At 44.4% G+C, this 24,764-nt stretch overlaps 1 protein-coding gene across 2 annotated transcripts; it reads left to right on the top strand.

The window, feature by feature from the left end:
* Positions 1 to 628: 628 nt before the first annotated feature.
* Positions 629 to 18,024, top strand: SKA1 (spindle and kinetochore associated complex subunit 1). 2 transcript variants are annotated; one of them, XM_080637632.1, is made up of 8 exons: positions 630 to 752; positions 2,544 to 2,665; positions 3,593 to 3,720; positions 4,421 to 4,509; positions 5,983 to 6,111; positions 8,779 to 8,907; positions 14,716 to 14,885; positions 16,944 to 18,024. In XM_080637632.1, exons 2-8 carry the CDS (start codon positions 2,548 to 2,550, stop codon positions 17,090 to 17,092), a joined length of 912 nt encoding a protein of 303 aa, XP_080493758.1. In that variant the 5' UTR covers positions 630 to 752; positions 2,544 to 2,547; the 3' UTR covers positions 17,093 to 18,024. The 2 variants fall into 2 exon arrangements, with proteins under 2 accessions (XP_080493759.1, XP_080493758.1); XM_080637633.1 differs by lacking the exon at positions 2,544 to 2,665 and having other exon boundaries at positions 629 to 752; positions 3,596 to 3,720.
* The last annotated feature ends 6,740 nt before the right edge of the window (positions 18,025 to 24,764 follow it).

The following is a 24,764-nucleotide window of genomic DNA, read 5'->3' as shown; positions in this document are numbered from 1 at the left end:
TCACCCTGTTCTAAATCCTTGCTAGTTAACAGAAGAATTACAGATATGGCTGGTTTCAGCTAATTGTGTAACCACTGGGGCGTCCAACTGTGCCAAAGGTGAAAAGTTTAAGAAGAGGAAGACTCGTTTACTTCATCTTGAAGACCCCTACTCACAAGAGGAAGACTCATTTACTTCACCCTGAGACCCTCGCCCATGATCACGGAGAGGCACTGCGCATGTGCAAAGGACCTTTTAGCTCATTATAATACGAACTGGGGGTAGATCATGAATATGTATAGGCATGTAACTTTAGAGGATAAATGTAGCGGGAAACGACACTGAGGGGTGCGTCTTTGGTGGAGCGGAGACTCCCCTGGGCACCCAGCCTGCTTGCTTATTGCCTCTTACCCTTAAACAATCTGAATATTTGGAATCAGTCGTGGCTAAGACTGAATTTTTATAACAGTATATGCAGAAAAATGGCTTCGTTTGTACTGATGGCCTTGCCTTCTGTTGAATGCCGACATAAACTGAACTTGTATCACAACCAACAACCGCTGCGGGGCTGTTGCGCGGGAGAGCTGGAGGCGGCCCCACCGTTCCCACGTCCAGCTGCGGCGCCTGCGCACGCTCATAAACGGCCGCCAGAGCGCGGCGCGTTTAAAGCGGAGCCGTTCGTGCCCATCGCCGTCTTCCGCGTTCGCTGTGCTTCTGTGTGCTTTTTCTTCTGCTGACCAGCGCCGGTGCTGACCGCCGCAGGGATCAGTGCGGTGAGTACCGGGGGACATAAGGGGTCGTGCTGGGGCGTTTCGTGAGGAGAAAATGGGGAGTGAGGGAGCTGGGGGTTCCGCGGAGTAATCTGTGTTAAGAAAGAACCGTCCCGCTTCTCCTGAGGCGCGGGGATCGGCCAGGCTCTCATGACTGACTAATAACTGATATGTGCTGGTTCGTAGCACTGTAAAACTAAAAGGAAAATAAAGCTTGGTTTTCCGGTGTGATGGACCCACCGGAGGCAGCGATGTGAGCTCTGTGAGCGCAGGGGCGGTGCGGCCAGGGGGCGGTTGTTGCGCGGAGGCCTTAAAGTAGCTCCAGTGCTTAAAGGGGCTGCAGGAAACCTGGAGAGGGGCTTGGGACAAGGGCCTGTAGGGACAGGCCAAGGGGAATGGCTTTAACCTGCCAGAGGGGAGACTGAGATGAGCTCTTAGGCAGAAGCTCTTCCCTGTGAGGGTGCTGAGGCGCTGGCACAGGGTGCCCAGAGAAGCTGTGGCTGCCCCATCCCTGGCAGTGTTCAAGGCCAGGTTGGACGGGTCCTGAGGGGACGCTGAGGGTCGGAGGTTTCATGGTGGTCGGGACCCCGGTAGGGCGCGACTGGGGCTGCGGGGATGACGCGGAGATCGCCATGGCCCGTGTGCAGTGAGTCCAGAACCCCCCCGTGTGCTGGGCTGCACCCCCAGAGTGTGAGCAGCAGCTCAGGGAGGGGATCCTGCCCCTCTGCTGTGCTCTGGGGAGACCCCCCCTGCAGTCCTGACCCAGCTCTGGGGCAGCAGCACAAGAGGGACGTGGAGCTGTTGGAGCGAGTGCAGAGGAGGCCATGGAGATGCTGCGAGGGCTGGAGCAGCTCTGCTCTGGAGCCAGGCTGAGAGAGCTGGGCTGGGGCAGCCTGGAGAAGAGAAGGCTCCTGAAGGGGAGACCTGAGAGCAGCTCCAGTGCCTGAAGGGGCTGCAGGAAACCTGGAGAGGGACTTGGGACAAGGGCCTGTAGGGACAGGCCAAGGGGAATGGCTTTAACCTGCCCGAGGGGAGACTGAGATGAGCTCTTAGGCAGAAGCTCTTCCCTGTGAGGGTGCTGAGGTGCTGGCCCAGGGTGCCCAGAGAAGCTGTGGCTGCCCCATCCCTGGCAGTGTTCAAGGCCAGGTTGGACACAGGGGCTTGGAGCAAGCTGCTCCAGTGGAAGGGGTCCCTGCCCGTGGCAGGGGTTGGAACTGGATGAGCTTTAAACTCCCTTGCAGTCAAAACCATTCTGTTTTTCTATAATGCTACTTTTTGTGCTTCTGTTCTCTTAAGCAAGAGCACATTGGGGTTTTTCTCTTTGTGTTTTTGTTGTTGTTGTTTGTTGTTTTCTTTTTTTTGTGGGTTGTTTTGTCTGTTTAATTACTTAAAAAGCCTGCAACAAACACAGCCTCTTTAAATATTGATCACCTCATGATGTATCCCAGAGAGGGGGTTTACAGGTGTACTCCATATAAACCAGTATTTCCTGTTTATTGCAGTAAGTTTCCAACTCCTTTAGTAGTGAGAACTTTTAATAAAGACTTAATTCAGTTTCATGAGGAATTGTATGGTATTACACTGTGTTTATCTCCAGAGTTCAGGGAAATTGCTTTGTTTTGTGCTTCCTCTGCGGCTTTTGGTGTCATAAAATAAAAGGTAGTTACTACATTTACTGCTTCGTTTAGGTTCCTTTTGCTGCTTTGGCAGATCAGGGTCCTCTTTAAAATGCTGCTTTCATGCCTGGTGTTGGCAATTATTTCTGAAATTACTGTGTTCTTTGTTTCCCTTCAGAGTGATGGCAGAGGGTTGTGCTTTTTTATGCTCAAAAATGTTACTCTCAAACGTAGACTGCTTATATGATAAAGTGGAAGAGATTTCGGCTTTGAAAAATCTTCTTGAATTAGCATTTGCAGGTAAAAGGAACTTAAGAGTGGGTTTTGGTTCGCACCTGTTTGCAGAACATGGGAATGCTGTAATTATATACAGGGAACATGACATAAAGTGGAAATCGAGTAAAATAGAGTGACAAAAAAGTGAGCAAGGACAGTAAAATGGGAGGATTATCAGGGATGCCAGGCACAGAACGTAGGCTAAGTGAAAGTATCTTCTGCTGTGGCACTTGAAGACTGGTGGTTAAGGTACCCTGTATTTTATATAATTTGTGTGGAAAGACCCAGGTAGGAGAAAAAAACTATCTTGGTGGGTGTGTTGAGTGTGTTAAGCCTAATCACAAAACTGTGCAAAGGCACTGATGGAGATTTAAACAGGTGACTTATCCTGGCATTCCAGGAGTGCCTGGCTGTGATGAAGACCCACAGTGCTTAAATAACAAGCTTCTTTAATCTGATGTACTAAAATAGATCTGAATGTTTTACATGAATCTCTTATCCTTTCCTAGGCACAAATAAAATTACGCAGGATTATAGAAATGTTTGTTGGGATGGTCATCTGGTCATCCAGGCGAACCTCCTGTTCTCAGAGAACTATACCCCTAAGCAGAGGGAGATCATGACGGAGAACAGGGTGCTGAAGCTGAGTGCTTGTGAAAGCCAGACTGTGTTTAAAACCTGTGTCTTCCACCTGTAACCTGTAGCAGTAGTGGGTAAAGCTTAGTGCTTCCTGGCCTCGTGCTGGAGAGAAGCCTTAATTCCCACAGCAGCTTTGAACTGTTGGCTCTATGGGTGACAGTATGACTGGCAAATATTGCTGCTTCTCCTGGGAAGAGATTGGTGTCTGGGGAGCATAGAGTTAGTAGATAATTGCTGCATGTGGAGGGGAGGGAAATGGGATTTTCGTTTTGTGTTGGAGATGGTTTGTCTTAATGTTCTTTCCTTTTTTAGCAGGAAAAGAAATAGCCACTAGATCTATGGTCTCTAAAATAAGAGAGCAGATAGTAGCCTTGCATGGTGTCCTGAATAAAATAGAATTTGAATGTCAAGAAAATATAGAAAGGACAAAATTGCTAAAGGTAATCTTTTTTCTTTTTTAATCCTATTTTAATCCTATTCATAAAACACTGGAAGATTCAAAGGGATGTTTGATAAGCCTGTAGTTGTTCTTTTCCAGATCCTCAGTGCTCTACAGAAGAAGCTGGGGCCTGTACTGGGTTTCCTAATGGTTTTTTAAGCAGCTCTCCAGCACAGTGAAAACGAAACTTTTTATTTATTCAGGTTAATACCTTGAAAGCATGTCTTTATGATAACAGATACATGAGCTAAACAGCAGTTCTATTTTTGCATCCTTGCTATAGCTACGAAAACTATTTAATTAGAGTATTTATGTGTTGTTCCGGTAAGGGTTTGCAGTGCTTTCATGTGTTATGTCTTTCTGAAAGTGTTGTTTGGGGAATGTAGATGAGTTTCCTGCACTATGTATTCATTGCCCTCACCGCTGCCCTGCCCAGACTTACTAAGGTATATTGGTAAAGATTTTTCTTGCCCGCTCACAGTTCTTTGCCACTTTGAGGGCAAGGGCAGACATTCTTAGATTTGTTTTCCTGAGCTTCACTAGATGCTTTTGGGAAAGTACGGGGTAAAGAAGCGAGATGATGAGAGCAAAGAACACCTGTTGCCAAGTTGAACTTTAGCAATACCGGAATAGTAAACTAATTTTACGTGCTTGACATTAATACTTTGAGATTTCTGATGCAGTCTTAACATTAATTTTAGGAGCTCGAGGAAACTGCAGAGAAGGAACAGAATGAAGCACTGTACTTTCTGGAGGTGCTTCCTAATCTTTGTAGCGCATGGAGCAGCTGGTATGTGGTACATGAGTATGGAGGGCTTGGGCTGCTCCTGGCATTGTCCAGCTGCAGAATGGTATTCCTTTTCCTGTATATTAACTGTGAACATTTGGGAGTTGAGGTTGTTACATGTATTGATTCTAGAGTTTGCTCTTGACTGTTCACTTTCAAGCTTGTGCTAGAACCCAATAAAATCCCTTAGGTAAAACCTGTAAAACACCAACTTGTTCAAATGGAAGCTTCCAGTGCCAGATGAGACATTATAGCAGACAACTACTATTTTCTTTAAATCTGAGCACTCCTTGCTATAGAATTGCAAACACACTGATTTCGTAGCTGCAGTGCCTAAGGATTGAGGGATAGATTAGTCATCCAAATGCTGAGTCACTAGAACTGAGGTTCAACACTGTCCTTCCAAATATCATTTAGAAAAAAAAAAAAAACCAAGCTCTAACACAGTCATTTTTCAGTGAGGGCTCTGTTTTGTGGTGTGACAGGGAGCAGAGCATTCCCATCCCTGAGTCGCAGACCAGACAGTTTGGGAGTCCAGCAGGTGGCACTGGCTGTCCTCTACACTGCAGTCATCCTCCCTAGCAAGAAGGACACTGGGTTTGGGGGTGTTGCATTGAGCAACACATGAAATCTCAGCCCTCATGTCAACAGATGGGGCACTGCTGTGCCCTTCAGTGACTGTAGGGCCCTGTCAAAGAAAGATCTCTTCTTGTGGGACGGTTAGATTGAAGCAGAGGATCAGTTCTTTGTGACAGATCAGCTTGGTACTGCTTTAAGTTCTTTGTGTTGCACATCTCAGCCCAGTAATGTCCTTGTATTCAGGCTAAAGGCATCCTCTTTGCTGTCCTCTTACCAGTGAGTAGGAGAGCAGCTGGGTGTGTGACTGGTGAATAATTTGGTGTTTCAGGCTCTAAGCTGAGGGCTTCGAGGAAAAGTAATTTTATAAAAATAATACGGTAATAATCGCTCAAAGCAGGACATTCTTCAGCTTTTAGGATCTTGCCTAAGGAACAGAAGTTCATCTATAAGAAACCCTAGCCTGCTGCATGGTGTTGAATTCCTTTGCTTTATAAGCTTAATGGGTGAGTCAGGCTTCCCAAGATTTGAAATTGTTTCAAAGAGCTGTGAAGTATTTGAGATCTGCCTGTTAGGCTGCAGCTCTGTGCTGTGGTTCATCTGATGAAAAGCGAGGCCTCATGTTCTGTGTGAAATGTAATGGTACGTTGAATTCCAAACAGCTCTGTGCTGTGTTTGCCCTACTTCTAATTCATAGAGTCATTGAATCATAGAATAGTTAGGGTTGGAAAGGACCTTAAGATCATCTAGTTCCAACCCCCCTGCCATGGGCAGGGATAGCAGCCTCTCTAGCAGAGAAATAAAGAGCTATCCTGAAGTCAGCTGAAGAATGCAGCTTACAATGGTATTCTCCTTATACTTATCTGCTATTTATACACTTAATATCCATTCATTTTACAGTGAGCTTCAGGAAACCCAGAAACGCGATGACAGGCAACTAGGGGAAGAAACAAAACCCACAAAGGCATCTGAAATAATTCCTAGCAAAATGCTCTCAGTAACAGCAAAAGATCTTGAAGGTGTTCCTGCGTAAGTATGTGTGGCTTTTCTTACCTCTGTCATGCCAGTCTGGTGGCAAAGGTAGGTTTGTGAGAGTGAGCTCTTGCAGATCTGAGACTGAGAGAGCTGCTTTAAAGTTGTAGATGTTCCACAGGGTGGGACGTCATGATGACAGCTCCAGACAGCTTACGTACAACACTGTAAAACCTGGAAATGAAAGTAATGGAGGTGATTATGTTCATTTCTAATGGGTATGTTGGGAAGATGAGAACTCGTTACTTAAACCCCAAACCTCTCATCTCTAAAGTCACTTTGAGTTTATGAAGTATCTTAGCTACTGTATGTATAGATGGGTTCTCTCTGTGTTCTGCAAAGACGCATTGAAAAAAGGAGCCATCATGTCTCAAGAGGAAAGGTACTGTTATGCTGAAAAGAAAAACTAATAATAAATGCTGGTTTTATTCAACCTAACAGTTGCCTTCTGACAGCTTCAGGTCTTGACTTACCAACCTGCTCTGGGACAGGGAAAGAAATCAGACTTGTTAAAAGCAACAAAGACCACCCAGTGAAAGATTTGAGATTTCTGGAATGGAAGGCTGTGGGTTTTTCCCCTTCCATCAGGACCTGATTAATAGATGTTCTTGCCTGTAGTCTGTCATGTAGTAGTAACTTTTCTTAAATGGCATTTTTTGGACAAGGACTAATATTTCTGCCAAAATGAGGGAATTCTCTTGATGCCTGAAGCTAAGTTGTTATCCTAAAATCCCAAACTGGTTTGGGTTGGAAGGGACCTTAAAGCTCACCCAGTTCCAACCCCTTGATCAAGCAAATGCTAGACAGAGCGTAATTGGTCAGGATCAATCTGTATTGCTGTAAATAGGTCTTCAGTCCTCTTCCTCAAATGTTCCTCCATTGACTTTTTCCATTTCTGTTCCTATATGTCCCAAAATGCACGGGGAGCCAAGCACTAACTGTCTATTGAGTGCGTTTTGTAAGTGATGGAGAAAGCAAAGCACTTGAGTGCTGGTGAGGCAGGCCTTCAAATCTGAGGAAGAATGAGAATGCACACACAGATGAATGGGACAGTTCATGGCTTTAGCTGTTTTTGTCTCTATTCTTGGTTTTGATGTTCTCATTTAGCAGAGGAATCTCACTGAAATAAAAAGCAAGTTGAGTATGTCTTAAGCCCTTTGTATTCCAGATGTTTATTTAGAGAGTAGTTTGTCATTACACATAAGCAAGGTTTTGAAACATGGTTCAGTTCTTTCTTTTCCTGGTTCAGGTCAGCAGCCAGCTGTGTAAATGTACTATCTCATTGCAGCTATATAGAGCCAAGGTGGAAACCCACAGCAGAAGTACCTGCAGGTCATAGATGATATAAATGACCAGGGAATCCTCTAGGAAAGGTATGTTTGTTGTGGTGAAGAGGACAGCGGAAGACTGGAGTGATGGGAGGAATGAAGTTTTAAGATGTGAACTCATATCTCTTGGTCCTTGTGTTTATGCTATTTCATATCCTCCTTCCCCACCACCAAAAATCGACACCCTTCCCTGAGGGAACTCTTTGCTGATGTTCCCTGCCACTAGTGCTAGCGCAGGGGCGCCAGGATCAGTTTTGTGCAGTGCCTCATCTTGTTTTTCAGGTGTTTAAATCTGAGTTAGTTTAACTGGTTTTCAGAAGGGCTCTGTTTTGTGGTGTGGCAGGGAGCAGAGCTTTGCCCTGTCCCTGAGTCGCAGACCAGACAGTTTGGGAGTCCAGCAGGTAGCACTGGCTGTCCTCTACACTGCAGTCATCTTCCCTAGCAAGAAGGACACTGGGTTTGGGGGTGTTGCATTGAGCAACACATGAAATCTCAGCCCTCATGTCAACAGATGGGGCACTGCTGTGCCCTTCAGTGACTGTAGGGCCCTGTCAAAGAAAGATCTCTTCTTGTGGGACGGTTAGATTGAAGCAGAGGATCAGTTCTTTGTGACAGATCAGCTTGGTACTGCTTTAAGTTCTTTGTGTTGCACATCTCAGCCCAGTAATGTCCTTGTATTCAGGCTAAAGGCATCCTCTTTGCTGTCCTCTTACCAGTGAGTAGGAGAGCAGCTGGGTGTGTGACTGGTGAATAATTTGGTGTTTCAGGCTCTAAGCTGAGGGCTTCGAGGAAAAGTAATTTTATAAAAATAATACTGTAATAATCGCTCAAAGCAGGACATTCTTCAGCTTTTAGGATCTTGCCTAAGGAACAGAAGTTCATCTATAAGAAACCCTAGCCTGCTGCATGGTGTTGAATTCCTTTGCTTTATAAGCTTAATGGGTGAGTCAGGCTTCCCAAGATTTGAAATTGTTTCAAAGAGCTGTGAAGTATTTGAGATCTGCCTGTTAGGCTGCAGCTCTGTGCTGTGGTTCATCTGATGAAAAGCGAGGCCTCATGTTCTGTGTGAAATGTAATGGTACGTTGAATTCCAAACAGCTCTGTGCTGTGTTTGCCCTGCTTCTAATTCATAGAGTCATTGAATCATAGAATAGTTAGGGTTGGAAAGGACCTTAAGATCATCTAGTTCCAACCCCCCTGCCATGGGCAGGGATAGCAGCCTCTCTAGCAGAGAAATAAAGAGCTATCCTGAAGTCAGCTGAAGAATGCAGCTTACAATGGTATTCTCCTTATACTTATCTGCTATTTATACACTTAATATCCATTCATTTTACAGTGAGCTTCAGGAAACCCAGAAATGCGATGACAGGCAACTAGGGGAAGAAACAAAACCCACAAAGGCATCTGAAATAATTCCTAGCAAAATGCTCTCAGTAACAGCAAAAGATCTTGAAGGTGTTCCTGCGTAAGTATGTGTGGCTTTTCTTACCTCTGTCATGCCAGTCTGGTGGCAAAGGTAGGTTTGTGAGAGTGAGCTCTTGCAGATCTGAGACTGAGAGAGCTGCTTTAAAGTTGTAGATGTTCCACAGGGTGGGACGTCATGATGACAGCTCCAGACAGCTTACGTACAACACTGTAAAACCTGGAAATGAAAGTAATGGAGGTGATTATGTTCATTTCTAATGGGTATGTTGGGAAGATGAGAACTCGTTACTTAAACCCCAAACCTCTCATCTCTAAAGTCACTTTGAGTTTATGAAGTATCTTAGCTACTGTATGTATAGATGGGTTCTCTCTGTGTTCTGCAAAGAGGCATTAAAAAAAGGAGACATCGTGTTGTAAGAGGAAAGGTACTGTTATGCTGAAAAGAAAAACTAATAATAAATGCTGGTTTTATTCAACCTAACAGTTGCCTTCTGACAGCTTCAGGTCTTGACTTACCAACCTGCTCTGGGACAGGGAAAGACATCAGTCTTGTTATAATAGGAGGCCTTTTTTTGCTTTTAACATCCCCTTTTTTTGGAATGGAAAGCTGTGGGTTTTTTCCTCTACCATTACCTGATTTTTAGATGTCCTTGTGTCCTGGGTTCATCTGTAGCAGTCATTTTTCTCCTTTTTAGCAGCTGTGTTTTCACCCCTGGGGCAGTTGATTCCAAGTGTACTGGATGCCCCTCCAAGTTAAAGCTAACTGTGGCCAGCACTCTGCCTCCAAAGGGACTGAGAAAAATGCCTTGGCAATATCAGTTGTGACATCCCACTCCACTGCCTTTGACACTAGTTCATATTGAAGTTCTAGCATGTCTGGTACGGCAGCACTCAATGGTGCTGTGGCTTCATTCAGGCTGTGATAATCTGCTGTTAGTCTCCATTCTCTTTTAGGCTTTTGCATTGGCCGTATGGGGCTAAACTGGCCCGACCGCACCAACTTGCCCCATCCTGTGCTGCTCCATTAAAGGGCATTTTGGAGTCTGTCATGTAGGATTAACTTTTCTTAAATAGCATTTTTTGGACAAGGACAGATATTTCTGCCAAAATGAGGAAATTCTCTTGATGATTAAATTGTTATCCTAAAATTACAGAGAGTTTAGGTTGGGAGGGACCTTAAAGCTCATCCAGTTCCAACCCCTGGCACAGGCAGTGACCCCTTCCACTAGAGCAGCTTGCTCCAAGCCCCTGTGTCCAACCTGGCCTTGAACACTGCCAGGGATGGGGCAGCCACAGCTTCTCTGGGCACCCTGTGCCAGCGCCTCAGCACCCTCACAGGGAAGAGCTTCTGCCTAAGAGCTCATCTCAGTCTCCCCTCTGGCAGGTTAAAGCCATTCCCCTTGGCCTGTCCCTACAGGCCCTTGTCCCAAGCCCCTCTCCAGGTTTCCTGCAGCCCATTTAGGCACTGGAGCTGCTCTGAGGTCTCCCCTTCAGGAGCCTTCTCTTCTCCAGGCTGGCCCAGCCCAGCTCTCTCAGCCTGGCTCCAGAGCAGAGCTGCTCCAGCCTTGCAGCATCTCCATGGTCTCCTCTGGGCTCACTGGTTCATTGTTACCAAGAGTCTGGATTCAGTGTGTTCCCTGATAGCACTTATTTCTGTAAGTTTTTTTTTTTTATTTTATTTTTGGGTCTTAATGTTGAGCTAATGAAGCAGTACTCTTGGTTACTTCTTAAAAGAGTGTGCTGCTGGTTTTTTTTACTCTGGTGATCATTTCTGGTATCTGGTGGATTTAATCCTGTAGGTACTTCTCTCTGATAAAATTTTGGAAAGGTGAACCTGGAGTACATGAATTTTTAGTCCCATGCTATGGCAGGAGTAGTTCCAGCCAAACATTCCAGCCAATAATTGTGTCTTCCCCTTAAAACTACAGTCTTCTGTGTAACTTCTTGACTGTTTCATTATCCCTAAAAATGGAAGACTTTCCACTGCTGATCCCAGGTTGGGAGGATAGGGATAGAGCCCAGATGGATTCTCTTCTATTTTTTCCGGATTTATAGAAAGGTCACATCTTAAACTGTGCTACTGTACCTATAGAAATATTTTTACTCATATGGGAAAAGCATGTTTGTTCTGTGGAGGATGATTTACATGAATTTAAATAGTACTATTAATCTACCATTTTTTAGCTGTTGCCTGGCAGTGTTGTAATAGAAGATTGGGAGAGTCTGCTAAGCTTCCAATTTCACATACTATTTATTCAAATCTAACCAGCAAGCTTGTGACCCAAGTTTTCTCACACTTCACATAATTGTCTTAGAATAATGAGAATTAGGTTCATATCCCAGTCCTCTAGGTCAGCACTGGTTCCGATATAGGGTTTCTTTATACCTGCTGCATCTTTACACAGCTCTAGTCCTAGAGCTGCTTGGCTGTGCTAGCACAGGACTGTGCCTATGCTAAGCCTGTCTGAGGGACTTAGTGAAACACAAATGCATCACATATGTGTCTAAATCCTATACCAGCTGGGTATCTTGGATTTTGCATCTGCCAAGAGTCTCATTCCTCTCTTCTTTCCTCCCACAGCTGCCATAGATTGTGACTGAATAATCTAGGTGTTTTTCACCCTCTTTGTGCTGAATGTGAACAGCAGTCTATCCCTAACATTATTAGGGCACGAAAAGGGGTATTGTCTGCAGTGGCTTCCTAATTTTGGAACTCTGCAGCAGGTATTTAGCAGAGGTCCATGCTGTGTTGAAGTGTGGATACAAGAGTCCCTTGATCAAACAGAATGCTTCAGCACAGTAAGAAACTTGCAAATTATCTCACCCTTCAAATCTGTGACAGAAAGGCACTTTATGGAGGAAGAGAAGGGAAGTTGCACATTGGATGTCTCAGTTAACATTGAATTCAAGGCAAAAGAAAATGCTTGCTTTATTCCCTGTATAAAATTCTTACCGCTTAAGATATTTTAGAATCTGCACATTCGTTATGACTCTCAAGTCTCAGAAGATCATGGTAACTTGGGGGAATAGAGGTTTCTTTTAGCCTAAGCACTTTTGAGGGAGCAGGGGCTAGCCATTAGGAGGAGGTTCATCTCTTTTCCAGTGATACATATGTGATATACTGATGTTTTTTTCTTTGATGAACATAGCACTGTGCTTTGGTTTTCATACCTAGGGAGAAAAACGTTTTGAAAAGAGCTTCTGTGGATTAAAGACCGAAATTGGGTCACTCTTAAAAAATAATGTGGGGGGGTTTTTTTGGGTTTGTTTTTTTTTGTTTGTTTGTTTGTTTTTGTTTGTTTGTGGGGGTTTTTTGGTGGTTTTTTTTTTGTTGTTGTTTTTTGCTTTTGGTGTAGTAAAATAGATTTTTAAAGTTATTTTAAATCTAAATTAAATGGGCGAATTTGGAACTTCTCAACCTTGTATTTTCATGTTACTGTATGTATAAACAAAACTAAATACCAGCATTTATGTGTTTGCCAGCCATGGCTGATTGAAACATGAGGGGGTTTTGTGACCCTTATGGTTATGCACAGAAAAGAAATTGCAATTTCTTTTGGCAGAATTTCATTTCAGATGAAGGCACTTACATGTAAATGTCTGTGACACTGGTGTCCCTGTGCTGACTGGGTGCCCCAGCTCCCCCTCTTGTCCCTGACTGCCTTTGGAGAAACCAGAAGGCAGCTGGCTGAGCCTAACTCCCTGGTGCCATTGCAGATGCTGTAGCACGCTCTGTCAGATCTTTATAGAATCATAGAATAGTTCGGGTTGGAAAGGACCTTAAGATCATCCAGTTCCAACACCCCTGCCATGGGCAGGGACACCCCACACTAAACCATGCCACCCAAGACTCTGTCCAGCCTGGCCTTGAACACCGCCAAGGATGGAGCATTCATAACTTCCCTGGGCAACCCATTCCAGTGCCTCAGCACCCTCACAGTAAAGAATTTCTTCCTTAGATCCAATCTAAACTTCCCCTGTTTAAGTTTGAACCCGTTACCCCTTGTCCTGTCACTAAAGTCCCTAATGAAGAGTCCCTCCCCAGCATCCTTGTAGGCCCCCTTCAGATACTGAAAGGCTGCTATGAGGTGAGTTGTCTGTAAACCCCAGCACATCTGCTGGCCACTGCCAAGCACCTTGGATTCCTGAGGGCCTCTCATTGAGCACTCGTTTCTTAGGCTCAGGTAACCAAATCCTGCTTTTCTGTTTCTGCTTCCCACACTCTTTGTCTGCTGATGGGAACTTAAATATAGGTATTTTATCCTCCGGCCTTAATCTTTGCAACTCTGCACCCTCCCCTGTGACTTTATAAGTAGGCTACGGGATGCAGATAGAGCAATAAATAGCAGTTAATGTATACAGGCAAAGCCCTTCTGTGGTTGTTTATGCCAAGTGTGACTGAACTTCAGGGGTGGCAGTGCTGCTTTTATTTGAACAGATGCTATTTGTGCAAAGTAGAATATTTTTATAAAAAAAAAAATGGCTGCACCTGAACTTTGAGTCTGGATTAATCGAAGTATCAATACAGTTGAAAACTGGCAGCAAATAACTTAGCAGCACTTCAATCTGGAGTAAATGCTTTGAATTCAGGAGTTCTTACACTCCCCATGCAAGCCTGTGTCCCTGGCCAGGGACTGGCTATTCTTCAGATTGACAGCAAACACTTATTTCTAGTTGGCAACTGTAGAATGCCTGCCCACATTGTGGTTTGGTATATTGAATTTCTCATTGATTAGCTACTTGTGCTTTTAATGCTTTGTATGTTTTCCAAATATGTTTTTCCATTCAGATTAAAATGAGGGAAGAAATTTCCTGTTAATTGATCTTTTCAGTCTTACTCTCCTACAGCTTTTAGCCACCTGAAGTACCAAACTAAAGAACTCTGTTCTTAAAATTAATTGCAACACTTTCCTCAGTTCCACACATCGGCAAACTGGTACCGAACCGAACACCAACAGCCAAGTTTGGTTCGTTGTAGTGCCTGAAAAGCAATCACAGGATAATTCAGGTTACAAGGGTGCCCTCTCTGTTACTGCAGTGGTTTCTGGGGTTTTATTTTGTATTTAGCTTACTGCTTGTTTATGTGAGTTTCAGCCTTTGTTTTTATATAATGGCTGCTCAGTTTGTAGCATGTTTCCTTTTTCTTGAATTGATGCCTTTACATTATAAATACTAAATAGCTTAACTTACAAATATTCCAGTGTTCTAATGCTTCCACATCACTTTGTTTTTATCATCTGTGCTTCCTGCACCTCTAGGCTGTTATTGGCAGATCTTACTATTTTAGTGCCAGTTTTATGAACCGCTCTGAAAGTTCAGAGGAACTATGTCTTGCATAGCTCAGTTTGCTGCACACTAAAATAGAGAAAACAACACAAAACTGGTATTTCTTCAGAAAAATACAGGAATGGCTCTAGGATCACACACAGTATCTAGTGCGAATAACATTGCAGTCTTAGGCAGAAACACTTAATTTCAGTTTTGGCTTGTACAATGTTTTCTGCAATGCTGTTTGATTTTTCTGCATTTGTATTTGAAGTGGTACAACGTAACAGCAACCTTTATTCCATCTTGAAATGCTTCTTACAACTTAAGCGCTGGAGGTTTTTTTACTTAATTTAGCTTTCTAATGTTTCATATCTCTGGTTTAAGTTTTATCATGGCTTTTGCTTTCAAGATTATTAAGCAGTGAAGGAAATTAAAATTAACTACTATATTTATTCATTAACACAGAGCAGAAAAACTGAAGAAGAAACTGAATAAGGTGTTCAATGAAGGCAGATGAAAGAGAAAAATAAACACAGAATTTTGATTTTTCTGGTTACTGATTTTTATTTTTTATTTGCAGGTATATGAAAGGCCGCATAACATGTGATCAGATCAATGCAGTTATTAAAAATCTAAACAAAGCAATGATGACCAAATACAAGATCCGCAATCAGGCTCCAGGTTCTATGAATACAACAAACAAAAACCTGTACTACAGATACCTGAGAGAAGAAAGTGAGGGTACAGAAGGTATTTATTTTTTATCCCTTTGTTAGTACCAAATTCGTAACATTTGGACATTGCAGCACAAGTATAAAGAAACTGAACAAAATACTGAATTATTAATGACAGCACATGCTTTTCATGTTATGGTGTAACTCAGAGTATTTTATTCTCAAACAGTCTATGCAGGCTGTGGTAAATGGTGGAATGGTCTAACCTGCTGGAGTGAAAATGTTTAGAAAATCTGCTGTTGCTTATTCTTAAATGAAAAAAAATAATGGTTTGTGGAGTTACAACACTTCAGCAGTCTGGAGCTTCGAAAGTTCTGCTTCTGCCTCCGTGTAAGAGAAAGGGAACAGAAATGAGATTTGGTTCCAGATTAGATTCTAGGCCATAAGGAATATAAGTCTCTTATTACTGTACAGATCTGAGTAATCAGTATAAAATCCTTTTTATATTCTTGGTATAAAAAACCTTTTAAAATCATCAGTATAAAAACCTTTTCTGGATAAAGTCATACAGTGTAGCAACAAGGGTTATGGTTTTGAGTGAAGAGTTTTCCCATGACCAACTTGGTTGCTTTTTATATGTTTTCATTGGAAAAATTATCACTTTCACAGTGTGTTGTAGCAAAATCTTCGAGTGCACAAAGGTTTAGTGAGGAATCACTACAAGTTCTGGAAGCTCCTGCTTTGATAATCAAGCTGTATAAATAGTACTTTCAGTTTTTAAGCTAGAATGGACAGGAACTATTAAAAACTTGTTCTGAGGTTGGGAAATCTGGGTAATCAGTCATGCTGCAGAGGGTTTGTAGAAAAGACAGGGCTTTCTGATAGTCTCAAGAGGTTTTCTCCTCTTTAAAGTGTGGAAGGAGTGACAATATACCAAAATGTCTTTCCCTCAACTTAAAAGCCAGTTGTACTTACAGGTTAGTTTTTCAAAGATACGTGGCACAATGAATCTCTGATATTAAAATATCCTATTTGACATTCCTTTTGAGAACAAGAATGTAATTATTCCTGGAGGGGTGTACTCCACATGCTGAGCTTGGCAATATCCTTAGAATGTCCTCATGTTTCTGAGTTCAGACATAAAACACCGAGCAAACTCTCTGTCTCACAGGAGAGTTCTTTATGTTGGGGCCTGCCTCTTAATTTTTGCCCTGGACAGAATGCAAGAGCATTCTGCCCTAAGCATGCACTAGGTACTCAGGAGTCACCTTATGACAAACTGAGACTTTTTCTTGCTTCTTTTGGATTTGTTGCTCATTGAGACTCTCCCAGTATTATGGTAGGGTGATAATGTACTGTGGGCCTGCTTGAGTGAGTCCAGAGGAGGCCATGGAGATGCTGCGAGGGCTGGAGCAGCTCTGGTCTGGAGGAGCCAGGCTGAGAGAGCTGGGCTGGGGCAGCCTGGAGAAGAGAAGGCTCCTGAAGGGGAGACCTGAGAGCAGCTCCAGTGCCTGAAGGAGCTCCAGAAAATCTGGAGGGGGGCTTTGGACAAGGGCCTGTAGGGACAGGCCAAGGGGAATGGCTTTAACCTGCCAGAGGGGAGACTGAGATGAGCTCTTAGGCAGAAGCTCTTCCCTGTGAGGGTGCTGAGGCGCTGGCCCAGGGTGCCCAGAGAAGCTGTGGCTGCCCCATCCCTGGCAGTGTTCAAGGCCAGGTTGGACACAGGGGCTTGGAGCAAGCTGCTCTAGTGGAAGGGGTCACTGCCTGTGGCAGGGGTTGGAACTAGATGAGCCTTAAGGTTTCTTCCAACACAGACCACTCTGTGATTGTATGTACAACCCGACAAGAGCGTGCGTGGTTTGGAAGATGTTAGTAGATACAGCTGATAACAGAGGGAGCTCACTGAATGAGGCCTGTGGATGGTGCAGGGTTTCCATTAACTTAATGAACGCTGGTAATTCTTCTTTCTGGTGGTAGTTTAGACGGTATGACAAAGCTCCTGAGACAGTGTGAGGCTGTCTCAGAGATCCAGCACGTGCAGTTGCTAAGTAGAGGTTGTGTAGTTACTTGTGCAATATTAAGCGTATCCTACAACACAGTTATTTCTCTAGCAAAGCCATTTTTTGTCTTCCAGGTTGTTGTTTTATTGTGGAGGATGATATCAAATTGTTCACCTCTATGAAGATGGATAAGCGCTTTCATCAGATCATCATCATCCTGCGCCACTGCCGAAGACTGAGGGAAATTCGTACCTCTGGAATTATCCGCTATGCCATCTGTTAACATGCTTCCCATACTCTGCTTACCACAGATGTAGATGGCAGCAGTGTTTTGAGACACAGAGAGAGTTTGTTGTATGCAGAAAGATTCCATGTGTGGACATTACTGTTTAGATCTCTTTATTTTCTGAAAGGCAGTGTTTCCCCTAGTGGTTTTCAGACATCCTAAATCAGGACTGGCAATCTCAAATGGCCTCAAAGTATCTGATTTTTGTTTTGAAAACTTGAGAGGGCCCTAATGTCTTTTGATAAATTACATGTGCAAACCAAAGATGTGATTGGCTCATCTGTGGTCACAGGCAGTTTTAATCGCATTTTCAGGTCAGCATTTGAAAGTTAATATCCTCTACATGGTCGTGATGTTCCTTTTTTTGTTTATGAGTTAGAAACTGTGTCCAAAGCTCTGCAGCTACTCAAAGGAAGCATTTGATTCTGGGGTTTTTTTTTAAATCCTGCAAACCAATTTCCAGATTTTCATTTCTTAATCCTTTTGATCCTAATTGTATGTTTTGGAGTATCCATCACTTAAACAGGAACATCTGATGTCATTTAAACATTAACAGGTAGTTCTGTGCTGGGTAGTTTCTATGAGCCATGCGGGTTTCATACTTCATGAAGACAAAAAAGGCAGTTAGATTTTTCCCTCAGACTTACCCTTGGACCAAAACTACAAAGCAGTGGCTATTTTTAAGAAAAAAAGTTGACTTCCACTTTGAGAATGGTGGCCAAACTTGTCAGGTTTTGTTATAGAAGATTGTTTTTTAAATACCTTGGAGTCCCAGAACAAACTTACTGTGATAAGTGCTAATTCTGCAAGTTGGTCAAAAAAAAAAGAGAAATCTGTGATCTTTTTCGTCTGTGAGCCTGTATCTGTTTTTACCCCATCATCTCATCTAAAATACCTGCTTTTATGCCCTGTGAAGATGACGATGTGTTTAAAAAAAAATAAAATTGAAATTTATTAATAAAGGTGTACCCCAATACATGCAATGCAACCCTAGATTTCTGTGCTCTTTTTCTGAGGAGGGGTGTTGGTTGGTTTTGAGGTGGAGTTTTTTTGGTCTTCTGCTTCAGTTATCGAGATCCAAGCTGAGGTCTCGACTCTGCATCGCGTTGGAATGAATTTGTTGTTCAGATAGACACACAGCGTGGGTGGATGAGCAAAATCAATTCCTGCTGGTGTCAGTTGAGTCCATTTGTGATTTTGCAAGGCTTATTTTATATTAAATGTATTTTTGGTTTGGACATTTCCAGGTGACTTGCTCCAGACTGCCCACTTCTGTTTTCTTCTGCTCCCCTCCAACCATCTGATGACTCAGCCTGCAGAAGAGGGGGAGATCCCATCCGTAGGTGTCCCTAGAGGGAGGACACAGGGACTCTTGCAGTAGTTACAGCACCTTGACTTTTCTTCCTCTGCAGTTTACTTGTTGATTATGTGTCTTCAACATAAATGGGCCCAGAAGAACCATGTCCAAGTGAAGGCTTTGTTGTAAGGAGAGGTCTAATTATACAGGACTGTAAAGTGGGAGAACCACAGACTGGTTTGGGTTGGAGAGGACCTTAGAATCATAGAATCAAAGAATAGTTAGAGTTGGAAAGGACCTTAAGATCATCTAGTTCCAACTCCTGTGCCATGGGCAGGGACACCTCACACTAAACCATGCCACCCAAGGCTTCATCCAACCTGGCCTTGAACACTGCCAGGGATGGAGCATTCAGAACCTCCCTGGGCAACCCATTCCAGTGCCTCAGCACCCTCACAGGAAAGAATTTCTTCCTTATATCCAATCTAAACTTCCCCTGTTGAAGTTTGAACCCATTACCCCTTGTCCTATTGCTACAGTCCGTAATGAAGAGTCCCTCCCCCAGCATCCTTTTAGGTCCCTTTCAGATACTGGAAGGCTACTCTGAGGTCTCCACGCAGCTTCTCTTCTCCCGGCTGAACAGCCCCAACTTTCTCAGCCTCTCTTCATACAGGAGGTGCTCCAGTCCCTGATCATCCTCATGGCCCTTCTCTGGACTTGTTCCAACAGTTCCATGTCCTTTTTATGTTGAGGACACCAGAACTGCACACAATGCTCCAAGTGAGGTCTCGCGAGAGCAGAGTAGAGGGGCAGGATCACCTCCTTTGACCTGCTGGTCACACTCCTTTTGATGCAGCCCAGGATACAGTTGGCTTTCTGGGCTGTGAGCGCACACTGCAGCCGGCTCATGTTCATTTTCTCATGGACCAACACCCCCAAGTCCTTCTCCTTGGGCTGCTCTGAATCTCTTCTCTGCCCAACCTGTAGCTGTGCCTGGCATTGGTCCGACCCAGGTGTAGGACCTTGCACTTGGCATGGTTAAATTTCATAGGGTTGGCATCAGCCCACCTCACAAGCGTGTCAAGGTCCCTCTGGATGGCATCCCTTCCCTCCGGCGTATCAACCGAACCACACAGCTTGGTGTCATCGGCAAACTTGCTGAGGGCGCACTCAATCCCACTGTCCATGTCACTGACAAAGATGTTGAACAAGACCGATCCCTGAAGGACACCAGTCTTTACTGGTATCCAGCTGGACATCGAGCCATTGACCACAACTCTGTGTGCGGCCATCCACCTATCAAATTGGTGTCTCTCCAATTTAGAGACAAGGATGTTGTGTGGGACAATGTCGAGCGCTTTGCACAAGTCCAGGTAGATGTCATCAACTTCTCTTCCCCTGTCCGTCAGTTCTGTAGCCCCATCATAGAAGGCCACCAAATTGGTCAAGCAGGATTTCCCCTTAGTGAAGCCATGCTGGCTGTCACCAAGCACCTTGTTGTTTTGACCTTAAAGCTCTGCCATGGGCAGGGACACCTTCCACTAGACCAGATTGCTCAAGTCCTCATAGTTTGGTCAAAGGGGCATGTTTCTGTCAGGTATCACCATTATGGTGTTATTTTGTGGGGGGTTTTTTTGTTTGTTTGTTTTTTCTTAGTACTTTATTTGCTCTGGGTATCCTTGCTTGCTACATATATATATATATATATATATGTTTATATATATATTTATATTTAGTCCTGCTTGTAATTCCTATTCATGTGTTATTGTGGGGATTGCAGTTCGTGATGTTGGTGAACAGCTTTCAGTTTGTTACAACAGAGTTTTGAATTTTCCAAACTCTTTTCCCTCAGGCAGATTCTCACAAACATGCTCGTTATTTGTATCTGCTATCCCAACAGTGTGGGTTCCTTTCTTTCACTCCTCAAGAGGAGATCTAGCCCTGGATGGTGGTCACTTAGTGTACCCTTCAACTCTTCTTCCTCAAGGAGTTCACAACGACTTGCAAGCTGGTAAAGCGCAGTGCCCTGGTGTCCTGGCTGCTCAGCAAGTTCCTGTCTCCTCTCTTGAAGGAGTTTTTGGTGTTACCAAAGAGACACCAAATCCCCATTTTGAGGACAAAATGTACATCTCTAGGAGCTGCTTCAAAAGATAACTATCTTCTGCTGTGTGTTTAGTTGTTTCTCTCTCTGGCTAGCGCTCCCTGTTATCTTTCATCAGCATACAGCTGGCAATAGAACTAGATACCAGTGTTTCTGACAGTCCTGCCAGATGGTTTAATGTAATACTACTCCAAAATATAAGGAATTTGCAGCTTTCTGGCCTCTCTGATATCCCCACTTCTGAAAACAACAAAACACAACCGAGGTCACACAAGTTTAATTACCTGATGTGTGAGTAAGGAATCATGATCTTCCCGCAGCTGTAATCTGTTCTCTTCAGGACATGGCCGGGTTTCTGCTTTCACACCCTGGCTGCAGCAGCACCCGTGAGGAACAGGAGAACAGTTGATGAATATATTTGTTGAGCAAAGTTGCCTCCTCGGGCTGGTTGAGACAAAACACGAAACCTGATGTTTGCAACGATCGGATATGATGTGGTGAATGCCTTGGGCAGAGGTGTTCAAGGCCAGGTTGGACAGAGCCTTGGGTGAGATGGTTTAGTGTGAGGTATCCCTGCCCATGGCAGGGGGGTTGGAACTGGATGATCTTAAGGTCCTTTCCAACCCTAACTATTCTATGATTCTATTCTATGGTTCTATGAGGTGGAAAGGAATATCAGTTAACTTTGGCCTTGAGGGTCAGAAATCAAACTGAATCCCATTGCCCTGCATGTGATGGAGGGTTTGGAGGATGGGAAAGATGCCATCTGACCATGACAACACCACTGCATGAGGCTGTGGGTCCTGTGCCAGCAGGGACCCTCCACATCTATCTAAAAAATGTTCTTCATTCCTGTTGCTCTGCTGTTTTGTTAAAAGAAGAAGAAAGCTTGCTTTTTTTGTTGTTGTTTCCTAAACTCCCCTTTTGAAGAGGCACTAATGGAAACAATTATCTGTTGAAGTCAAAGCTCAGAGCTGTCTTACCCGTGAGTATTTAGTTGGGTGTTTAGCTGCGTGTTCTTTGAGGAGGCAGTGATTGCCATCTGTGAGAGCACATGTTCCCTTTCACTGTGCCCATGAGGAGGAAGACAAAATGAGTTTCATGTCATTCATGCTGGATCTTCACTTCCAGGGAGTTAGTACTGAGCAAAGCTGGTAGGTAACTGTAAGGTAGGTAACTGTAGGTAACCCAGCATTTGCTGGGTGAAGAAGGTAACTGATGTGAAGGACTTGGACAGGAGACCTGAGAACAGCTTCTCTGTTATGCACAGGTTTATCAAGTGACACTCAGAGTTTTCTCTTACTTAAAAAAAATAAATAGATTATGAAATTTTAACAGCCTTTTCTCTGGGATGGTGCTATTATGGCTCAGGGGACTAAGTTTTGTACCGTGGTGATTGCTGTCAGAGATCTGCCTGCCTTCCCCTTCCCTGTCTCTACAAGCTTGAAACCTTTCGTGGCCTTCAAACAAGCTACAAAACCATGCAACTATAGAATCGTAGAATCATAGAATAGTTCGGGTTGGAAAGGACCTTAAGATCATCTAGTTCCAACTACCCTACCATGGGCAGGGACACCTCACACTAAACCATGCCACCCAAGGCTTCATCCAACCTGGCCTTGAACACTGCCAGGGATGGAGCATTCACAACCTCCCTGGGCAACCCATTCCAGTGCCTCACCACCCTCTCAGTAAAGAATTTCTTCCTTATATCCAATCTAAACTTCCCCTGTTTGCATTTTAACCTATTACCCCTTGTCCTATTGCTACAGTCTGTAATGAAGAGTCCATCCCCAGCATCCTTGTAGGCCCCCTTCAGATACTGGAAGGCTGCTATGAGGTCTCCACGCAGCCTTCTCTTCTCCCGGCTGAACAGCCCCAACTTTCTCAGCCTCTCTTCATACAGGAGGTGCTCCAGTCCCCTGATGCAGCCCAGGATACAGTTGGCTTTCTGGGCTGCGAGCGCACACTGCAGCCGGCTCATGTTCATTTTCTCATCAACCAACACCCCCAAGTCTTTCTCCGCAGGGCTGCTCTGAATCTCTTCTCTGCCCAACCTGTAGCTGTGCCTGGGATTGCTCCAACCCACGTGTAGGACCTTGCACTTGGCATGGTTAAACTTCAGAAGGTTGGCATCAGCCCACCTCACAAGCGTGTCAAGGTCCCTCTGGATGGCATCCCTTCCATCCAGCGTATCAACCGAACCACACAACTTGGTGTCATCGGCAAACTTGCTGAGGGCGCACTCAATCCCACTGTCCATGTCACCGACAAAGATGTTGAACAAGACCGGTCCCAACACCGATTCCTGAGGGACACCAGTCTTTACTGGTCTCCAGCCGGACACTAAGCCATTGACCACAACTCTTTGTGTGTGGCCATCCATGCAGTTCTTTATCCACCGAGTGGTCCACCCATCAAATTGATGTCTCTCCAATTTACAGACAAGGATGTCGTGTGGGACAGTGTCAAAGGCTTTGCACAAATCCAGGTAGATGACATCAACTGCTCTGCCCCTGTCCGTCAGTTCTGTAGCCCCATCATAGAAGGCTACCAAATTGGTCAGGCAGGATTTCCCCTTAGTGAAGCCATGCTGGCTGTCACCAATCACCTTGTTGTTTTTCATGTGCCTTCGCATGCCTTGCAGGAGAATCTGCTCCAAGATTTTGCCAGGCACAGAGGTGAGACTGACTGGTCTGTAATTCCTTGAGTCATCCATTTTCCCCTTCTTGAAAATGGGGGTTATATTTCCCTATATATATAATAATATAATATTTATAATATAATATTATAAATAATATTTATATATTTCTATGTACAGAGAGTTCTTGTGCTGAGGACTTCTATTCAGAATTGCACTAGGAAAATCAATTTTCCTGTTTCCTCAGTTCTTCCCGGATTTAAAACTAGTGGAAAATCACAGCAGTGAATAGCAACACACCCTTCTCACTCAAGAAATTAATGAAATTTTTGGTGTTTCCAATTTTTTTTCTATTCCAATTTAGTAGTGTTTCTTATTTAGTTGATGTGAGATTAGTAACTGATCATACATCCAGGCCTTTGTCACTTTGTGAGCTCAAGGTGCTTGGACTCTCCTGGTAATACTTTAAGGCTGTTTCATGCTTAGTAGAAGTCTTGTGGATTGATTCATCCTGAAGTTTCTTTTATTTTTTTTCCCCATATTGATTTCATTTTTCCCAGATTTCAGGGGAATTTGTCCATAGGACAGCCTCAGCCCCTGTTCCCCTGTACCCCTTTGCACTGGTCATCCTCACCTCACCCATTCCTGCTGATGTGGCTACTCGTGCCATGTGCTGAGCAGCAGCATTTCAGTTATGAACTGATGTTTTATGGTTGATATTTATGCAGCAGCTGAGAAACCTAAATAATGACATTTCTCTATGGCCTGAGCAGGCCACAAGCTCCTTCACAGGCATGAGCTGGGCTAGCTTGAAAGCTTAGCTAGTGTAATGGCTGCAACCTGTGTACTTGTTCCTTGATAGTGATGGTGGTGCTGGCCATTAGTACTTCAGCATTGGCTCAGCGATTTGCTGAAGACGAACCTTGAGAAAGTGCCAGGGTGCCTTTCCTGTGGCTTTGGTTTTCACAGTAGAAAAATGGCTGGTTCAGAGCAAGGAGAACAGCAACTTGCTCCTGGAGGGTCCATTTGAGGGAGATGGCTGGCAGTAAGCATGGATCACTTGGTGGATGAAGAACTGGGTGGATGGCCGCACACAAAGAGTTGTGGTCAGTGGCTCAATGTCCGGCTGGAGACCAGTAACAAGTGGTGTCCCTCAGGAATCGGTGTTGGGACCGGTCTTGTTCAACATCTTTGTCGGTGACATGGACAGTGAGATTGAGTGCACCCTCAGCAAGTTTGCCGATGACACCAAGCTGTGTGGTTCGGCTGATACACTGGATGGAAGGAATGCCGTCCAGAGGGACCTCGACACGCTTGTGAGGTGGGCTGATGCCAACCTTCTGAAGTTTAACCATGCCAAGTGCAAGGTCCTACACGTGGGTTGGAGCAATCCCAGGCACAGCTGCAGGTTGGGCAGAGAAGAGATTCAGAGCAGCCCTGCGAAGAAGGATGTTACGGGGACCCTGCTGTGGGACTAGATGGGCTGGTGTTGGAGGAGGGCCAAGGAGAATAACATTAAGCCACTCCTGGGGACTCCCAATCCCAGTGTTCGCAGAGCCCAAAGCTGAAGCTGTGTGCCTGTGTGCCAGCAGTGGGTTCATGGGCCTCGGAGGAGATATAACATGGGAAG

The sequence above is a fragment of the Psittacula echo genome, assembly GCF_963264785.1.
Source record: "Psittacula echo genome assembly, chromosome: Z".
NCBI classification, from domain to species: Eukaryota; Metazoa; Chordata; class Aves; order Psittaciformes; family Psittacidae; genus Psittacula; species Psittacula echo.
Note: the sequence above shows the minus strand (reverse complement) of the source record. Positions and strands in the feature narration are given on the sequence as shown.